The 8014-nt window shown below is 50.5% G+C and overlaps 1 protein-coding gene across 5 annotated transcripts in view; it reads left to right on the top strand.

Annotated features, from left to right (window-relative positions):
- The first annotated feature begins 1 nt into the window (after window position 1).
- The window catches only part of GTSE1 (G2 and S-phase expressed 1), a 26430-nt gene continuing 18417 nt past the window's right edge, over window positions 2-8014 (top strand). For 3 of the 5 annotated variants that reach the window (XR_008999557.1, XM_036906603.2, XM_057508424.1), the window contains exons 1-3: window positions 2-1728; window positions 2232-2571; window positions 2856-2953. Coding sequence is in view for 4 of the 5 variants with exons in the window: in XM_036906603.2 (XP_036762498.2) it covers window positions 2932-2953 (22 nt within the window). In the remaining variant the exon portion in view is untranslated. Of the gene's footprint in view, window positions 1753-2034; window positions 2572-2855; window positions 2954-8014 lie in introns of those variants that run through there. The other 2 variants (XM_057508426.1, XM_057508425.1) reach the window with 2 other exon arrangements.

The raw sequence follows: 8014 nt of genomic DNA, 5'->3' as shown, positions 1-8014 counted from the left end.
ACATATCCTGAGGGGGGCCTGCCCTCCCATCCTGACCTGTCCTTTCCTGCCGGTTCCCAGCAGAGCCTGCTCACACCCCATCTGCCCTCCCCTCTCCTGTTCCAAGGAAGATAAAACTTAGCCAGGGAAGCAGGAACCCTGCACCTCCTCCGGGATGCCTCCCACTCCCTGTCTGCAGGGTGCTGGGGGTGCCTCCTCTGTCCCACAGCCCTTGGCATTTGCCCTTGCTATTGTACCTTTCCTCCCAGCTGTGACCTCCTTGGGTCAGGGACAGCATCTGTGTCCCAGCATCACCAGCACAGGGCCCGCACTGAGCACCTGTCAGTAAATGTTGGTGAGTGAACCCATGAATGAATGCAAAAATAAGTGAAGCAGGATCCTCCGGGGGTAGGAAGCAATGAACCTACAGTGGGAAGGCCAATGCTAGAAGAGGGGAGGCCAAGCAGAGAGGAAGATGTCGTTCAGAGCTACTGAGCACCTACTATGTGCTGACACTTTGGGGAGAAGGGCATCAGGAGTGGGTGTTGGGGACCCTCACTCTGAGCAGACGTCCCGGGGGCTGTGGGGATCTGACACCTGGACCAAGTGCCTTGGTCTGAGACACGCTGGACTCCCACTGCAGTTGCATGGTCATGAGTCAGGCCTGGGCCTTGGGACCGGGGATTGAGCATAGGCAAGGCCAAAGCAGCCACTGCCTTCAGGAGGAAGGGAGCCTGGGGCTCCGAGACTGGTGGGCCCCACAAGGCAAGGCTGCCTGAGGGTGTGCAGGACCCTGGAGAGACAGCCGGCAGACCACCTGGCCCAGTGCCCACCCTCAAGCCCGTCACTATCCAGGCCTGAAGCCACGGCCACTCCTGGACTTCCCTATTCCTTGAGCCATTAAATTCTCCTCTTTCTAAAGCTGCTTTTCTGCTACTTGCAAACCAGAGGTTCTTCTGATACCTGAGATGGGATATGCACTTGGGGTCTAATTGGATGCCGTCACTCTCCTCCAGTTAGGCAGGAACCTGAGCAAAATATGACAAAACTCAGAAGGGAGCCCACAAAGGCTCAGCTGGGAAAGGCAGGGTCCAGGGACCCAGCACTTCAGAGTGCAGTGGGGGTGAAGAGGGAGGCGGAAGGCTGTAGAGAGAGCCCCTAGGTAGAAAAGAGGTGTCAGCAATGCCAGGACAAGCCAAAAGGAGGGTGCAGAGGGCAGGCCACGCTCCTTTCAAGCTGCTGGGACTCCCCACGCCCCTACCCAGCTCTCACACCCTGAGCTCCTGCCTGGTGCCCAGCGCTGGGCTGGGTGAGGCTGGGGGACAGTGTCGACTGAGAGCCTGCCCTGTCCTCAAGAAGCTCAGCCTCATGCGGGGCTGGACACGAGGTCAGACATGAAGAGGAGCCACAGCCACATGGGGTGATTGGTGTGGGTGGCATGAAGCCAGGGACACGGAGCCCAGAGGTGGCCCCAGCCAGTCTGGAAGGCTTCTTGGCAGAGGTCCTAGAGCCTGATGGCTGCCCTCTGGACAGCTCTCCTCCCAACCTGCCCCAAATAAATATTTCACCATCCTCCTGAAAATGGTGCTCTCCCTCCAGGGCTGGGCCCTTCCCAGGCAGTCCCTGTGAGCCACGCCCGGCTCCTCCCCGCCGCACCCTGCCTCACCCAACAGCTCCAGACAACTAGAGCAACAGCTTCATGACTCTGTGCCCTGGCGGAGCGCTTCATTTGATCCTCAAGCCCATGAGGTGGGTTCACAGGCCAGGGTTCAAGTGAGGTCAATCTCAGGCTGCCTCTGGACGGGCACCAACACGCGGGGGAGCTCAGATCTGGCATCATCTCCGCTCCGTGTGCACCCCCCCGTCAGACTCCATTACCTGGCCACTGGGCCCTGCCTGGAGGCGCACCTCTCCAATCTGCGCCCTTGGCCCAAGGACGAACGCCCACCCCGACGCTCCGCCAGCCGGCTACAAAGCCCAGGGCAGGCTCCCGCCACACCCTCTGCCCACTCAGGCCCTCACCGCTGCCCCCCACTCCCACTCCCGCCGCCAGACAACCGCTCCGGGTCCGGGGAAACAAACCGGCGTGCGGCCACCCAGGGCCGCCCGTGCGTTCCTCGGAGCGGGGTCCCGTCTCACTGCAGCGGTCAGTAACCGACGCGTACTGCCTCGCAAAGCAGGCAGACGCACCTATTTCGTTTGGTCTTCTCATCAACACCCTAAGGTGGGAATTTAATTTTCTCCATTTACAGATAAAGAGCTGGGATCAGAACCAAGTCCCTGCCACACACAGCTGCCCTGCTGCCCAGCCCGGGGGCACACACGGTACAGACTCTGAGGAAGTCCAGGACCCCCGCCGCCCCGCACCACGCAGACCCAAACGGCCTTCCGCAGCACGCCAGCCCGTCTGCACGCGGAGGCAGTGCGCATGCGCGCCTCACCCCTCCCCGGGGCGCCGCGACTACAGCCCCCAGGATGCAGCGCGCGAGGCGACGTTGATGCCGTTCAAACAGGCCAATCGGGAGTCCGCGCCGCGCCGCGCGGCGTTTAAATCCAGGGCCGAGGCGGGGCGGCCGCGACCTGCAGCTCCGGGTGAGAGGATGCTTGGCAACTAGTTGGCGCCGCGGGGACCCGGGGTGGGGGGCAAGCCAGAGACCCCAGCAGTATTCCTCGAGAACTGGGATTTCGCTGCCCGGCGCGCGCGGCCTGGGTGCGTCGGGAGGGTCTTGGGCGCATCGCCGGGCCTGTGGCCACCCGCCGTCCCCATCTGCCCCTGTCGGTGCCGCAGCGGCCCCGGCTGCTGGGCTTCCTGGGGTGGAGGACCCGGGGACCTGGGCCTGGCCCCTGCTCACCTTCTGGCTCCGTCCTCCCCGCAGTGCCCGGACAGCTCTCGCCGTGGAAGGGGGAGGCGGCAGCGACGTGCCCACAGCCAGCCAGGCAGGAGCAGCGGAGATGGACGTCCGCGGGAAGGATGGTACGTCCTCGTCACGGCCCTGCGCTTGTTCAGGCAGCCCAGTGAAGATGTAGGTTGATTCGGTAATGCTGTGAGGACTGACCGACCGAGCGCTCATCCTGTGCCCTGCACCGGTGGAACTCATGGTCCCTGTCTTCAGGAGTTTGCGTCCTAACTACCTCTTTGTTTGCCGGTGTCCTACCTCCCCTTGACCCCCCACCCAGCTGGGCGTCCTGCCCCAGCAGGTGGAACCGGCTTTATTGGCTGCAGTAACCCCAGCGCCTAGAACACCACCTAGCACTTAGTGGACACGCACACATTTGTGGGATTGTATTTTATATTGTCTTTTTTTGTTTATTGCTAGTTTCTGTTGGCTAATACTTGTTTGCAACCCTGTTAGTGAGCCTGGACTGTGCCTTTCCTGTCCTGTCCTGTCCTGTCCCTGTCTGGGTTGAGTGTCAAGGTGAGAGTGCAACCTCACAAAACGAGTGAAGGGGCACGCTCTCTCATGAGACCGTCCTTTCCTCCTGTGTTCCTCACAACACCCATGGCAGGAGGGAGGCCGAGTGTAACACCTCCGTTTTGCTGAAACCATCCTAGAGGCTTTGCCAACTCGCATGGCTTCGCCATCGTGCCGGGAAAGGCCTTTGCCGCTGCACCCCTCTCCTTCCTGTTGTACCCTCCCTTTCCAACGTCAGTCCCTCCCGCAGGCCTGTCGAGTCCCCACTGCTTCTCCTGAGGACTGCGCCCCTGAATCACCCTTGCTTCATTGCCTTCTTTGTGCCTCTCCGTTCGCTCGTCTCATCCTTGGTATTCAGGCACGTTCTGCTTTCTGCTGACTTGTCCCCATATGCTCTGCTCCCTCTCCATTGCTCTGTGACTCATTTGGAGCTGGACATTGAGCACATTCTCCGTTTTGCGGTTTTCTCACATTCCTCAACCTTTGCCAGCCCCTCTGCTCTCACCCCTCTGCTCAGGTTGCTTTTGTCAGTCACTGATGACATCTGTCCCCAAACCTACTGTCATTTTTCTGGCTTTGTTTAATCAACCTCGAGATAACGTCTGACCTTCCCTCCTGGAAATGCCCTTGTTTGCCCTTGAGGTGCCCTTGGCTTTCTTGCTGCCTCTGGCTGGTGCATCTTTGCAGGCTCCTCTTCTCTCCCATCTTCTGAAGCTGATCTTCGCAGGACCTGGTCTGGGGTCCCTTTGTTCTCCCCCCATCCAAGGGGCTCTCAGACCCCACAGCTTTAAACCCCATCTGCTTTCTGGTGGTGCTCACATTGGTCTGGAGTGCAGCCTCTCCTCTGAGCTCTGGACTTGTATATTCACCTGCACCTACATGTGAATGTCTTGCACCTCAAACTCCACATAGCTCCCTACTGACCCCTTCTTGGCCTGCTTTTTGTCCTCTCATGGAAGTTCACTGCCCCTCCATTTGCCCAGCTGTCCAAGTTGTGAAGCTGCCACATCCACACAATCATCGACACTGTCATTCCACCTGCAGAATGTGTTTTGGTTTCCATCCACCTCTTCTCAACTTCACCCAAATGCCACCATTTGGTCTCAACCACATTAATTCACCTCCACCTACTTGTATGTTTTGCCCTTTGGCCAGTGTGTGCGTTTATAATTTCAGTAGGTATTGCTTGCTTCTGATACACTGTACACAGCAGAGAGAGTAACCTAAAAACACAAGTTAGATCATAACTGTGTTCTACTTAAAACCCTTGGGTAGCTTCCTATTGCCCTTTGGATAAAATAAATACGCCTTGCCATGGCTTGCAAACCCTCCAGCATCTGTTTCCGCCTCCTCCAGCCGCTTCCTCAGCCACTCGGTTGCCCCCTCCAAGGGCCGTCAGTGTTACCGGTCTCTTGGGTGCTTTTCCAGACCTAATCTTTGCAAGTGCAAGCCAATACGTATATCAATTGATCACCCTCTTTTTATACAGTGTATAGAACCCTGTCCCGCATATTGTTGTCTGTGCCTCATTTATCTTGATGTTCTTTGTATATCAACATATGAAGAGTGTAATTTATTTTTATACTGCTGTTACAAATGCTGCTGCAATAAATGACACGGTCAATGTCTACAGGATACATTCACAGAGTAGACTTGCTGGATCACAGAGTATTGCTCATCTCGGTGGGCCCTGCCAGCTTCCTCTCAACTGAGCTGCCCCAGCAGTGTGTGATTTGTCTCTTTCCCCAGATTTATCAGACTTTTTGAATGAAAAGCAGTATCTCAGCGTGAGTTTATTTTTCATTACTCTTATTTTTGAGTGAGGCTGAACTTCTTGTCATGTATTTAAGGGCATTTCATTTTATTTTCCATGAATTTTATCTATTCCTATCATTTGTCTAGTCTTCCATTATGTTGTTAGTTGCTTTCTTACCTACTTATTGGCACCACTCATGAATTAGCCCTTTGTGATATGAGCTGAAAATACTATTTTTCCTGCTTATTGTTTCTTTTAACTTTGCTCATGGTGGTTTTTGCCATGCAGCAATTTAAACATCTTTTTATATGATGGACTATCAGTCTTTTATTTTATGGCTTCCAGTTTGATGTCATAGTTAGACCTCTGCATTTCAGGTTATAAAATAATTTCCCTGTGGTTTCTTCTTGTTCATTTCATTTGTCCATTTTTTTCAATTAAGTCTGATTTACTTGGAATTTGACCTGGTATGGTATGAGGTATGGATCAAATGTTTTATACTTTTTATCCCCAGTTACCTAGTTTATCTCAGTACTGTCTATTGGATAATCCACTTTCCCCTTTTATTTGATATGTTGCTTTTATCAAATACTAAGTTTTCTTTGTATCCATCTTGCATATTTCTGTTAGGTTTGTTCATAGCTATTTGGTATTTTTTGCTGCTACCGTAAATGAGGTCTCTTCTTCCATTATATCGTCTAACCGTTCTCTTTAGGCATGAAAGCTGTTGATCGCTGTGTAATTTTGTCCTCAGCCATCAACTTTTATCCTTTTACTACTTACAATAATTTTATTTGATTTTCTTATGTCTATAATCATAGCATCTGTGCACCATGATAATTTTCCCTCCAGATTCTTTCCTTTGTCTAATTGTGTTGCTTAATGCATCCAGAACAATGTTAAGAGTTGTGATGACAGCAGATGTCATTGCCATTGCCTGGCTTTACTGGAATTTCTTTAGTTTTCCATTAAGCTTGATGATGCTGGCTTGTGAGTTTAATTTACATATCGACAGTACTCCTTGATGCTGTTCATTAGTATTTCTACTTTATTTTTATCCCAGGTACATGAGAGAATTGTACTTCCCTGCCCACTTGAAGTTGGGCTTGGCTTATGTGACTTGAAAGTTGGCCAGTGAAATGGGAATGTGATAGTGTCACTTCTGGGTCTTTAAGAACCAGTGTGGAATTTGCTATTTCCTCTTCTGCATGAAGACCAGGTTCCACCAGCCTGGGTTCTGGAATGTGGAGGACGTGGAACAGGGCCCTAGCCTACCTTCAGCAGACATGGAGTTTGAGTGAGAAATACACCTTTGCTGTTACAAGCCATTTGAGATTTGGGGGTTATTTGTCACTTTAGTGTAAGTTAACCAAGAAGGTGTGTCTGTTCCTGACTTTAGAAGGAATGCTCCTGGGGGTATCCCGTAAGACCTAGTAAGACCTAGTAAGACTATGGCATTTGGGCTAAAATGGGTACTTCCCTTATATGATAAACTATATCTATAACTTTTTATGAAGAGCTTTTAAAGTCAGCAGTGTATGTTGGGTTTTATCATATTACTTGTCAGTGGATATGGAGACAATCGTGGTTTTCCGCTAGGTCTAGTGATGGAATGATTATGTTACTTAACGGTGTGAAATTAAATCACCTACAGACCTGAAGTCCTGAAACTAACCTCACCTGGTCGTGATGTTTCTTATTTTAATGTATTGCTGGATTCTGTTTGCTAATATTTCAATTTAGGATTTTTATGTTGATATGGGCCTTGTCTGTAGCTTTCTTTATTTTCTTTTGATATGTTATGCTTACTTCCTAGAAATAAGTTGGAAGTTTTCTTTTTTTTTATCCTCTGAAGCAATATTAATAATTGTGAAATGATATATTCTTTAAATATATGATAGAATTATCCTATGACACTATCTGGGACTTGTACTTTTTCAGGGGAGAATAGTTCTTTAATAAATTTGTCCAGTTATTTTATGATAATTAAACTGTTAAGATTTTTTTCTCTCTTCTAGAGTCAGCTTTATAAATAAATAAATTTAAATAATTTGAATACGAAAAGAATTCTGTTTTCTAGAAAATAATGTTTCAGCCAAATTCTTAGGTTGATGTGTAGAACTGAGCAAACTACCTTTATGAATCTTGATTTCCTCTCTGGTTATTTCTCTTTATTTCTTTTGTGTATTTGTGCTTTCTACCTTTTCCTTGATTAGGTAATTAGGACCAATTGAACTAATTGGGACCTAATTAGATTATTAGTGTATTTTAAGACTTTATGATTTGGTAAGCACGACACATTGTTAGGATCAAATACTATATGATTTGTGAAAGTGCTATAATCTGTACAATATGGAAATACCAGTTTAGGGCATTTCTATAAATGTTTGCTAAGTGTCCAGACCCTTGGCTGATCTAGCTGAGTTGGGGAGAGTATTAGATACTTGCTGTCCTGTAGGAGCTTACAGTGTGGTTCTGGCCACCGGAGGGTCAAGAGACGTCCACCGAGCAGCACTGCCGGTGGTGGTGGGAGATCAGATGCAGATGCCAGGGAGCCAGGGAGGGGTGGGGTGGAGTGGGCTGTGGCGGGAGCCAGGAGCCGTTGCCCCAGGGAAGATGCCCCAGGGAAGATCACTAACTGAGACTGAGGTCGCTTAGAGGGAGGCATGCTTCTGAAGGGAGCTGGCTGGTGAAGGCATTTTGTGGAAACTACGGATGGGGCACAAAGCCAAAGCGCAGTTTTGTCTGTGGGTTCAAGATGGGCCCCAGGAAGAAGAGGTGACAGTCAACAAATATGTATGGAGTCCCTGCTGTGCATTTGAATAATACTGAATTTGTTTTTGGAAGAAGAATAGGTGTTCGTTCT

The sequence above is a fragment of the Manis pentadactyla genome, chromosome 10, assembly GCF_030020395.1.
Source record: "Manis pentadactyla isolate mManPen7 chromosome 10, mManPen7.hap1, whole genome shotgun sequence".
Taxonomy (NCBI): domain Eukaryota; kingdom Metazoa; phylum Chordata; class Mammalia; order Pholidota; family Manidae; genus Manis; species Manis pentadactyla.
Note: the sequence above shows the minus strand (reverse complement) of the source record. Positions and strands in the feature narration are given on the sequence as shown.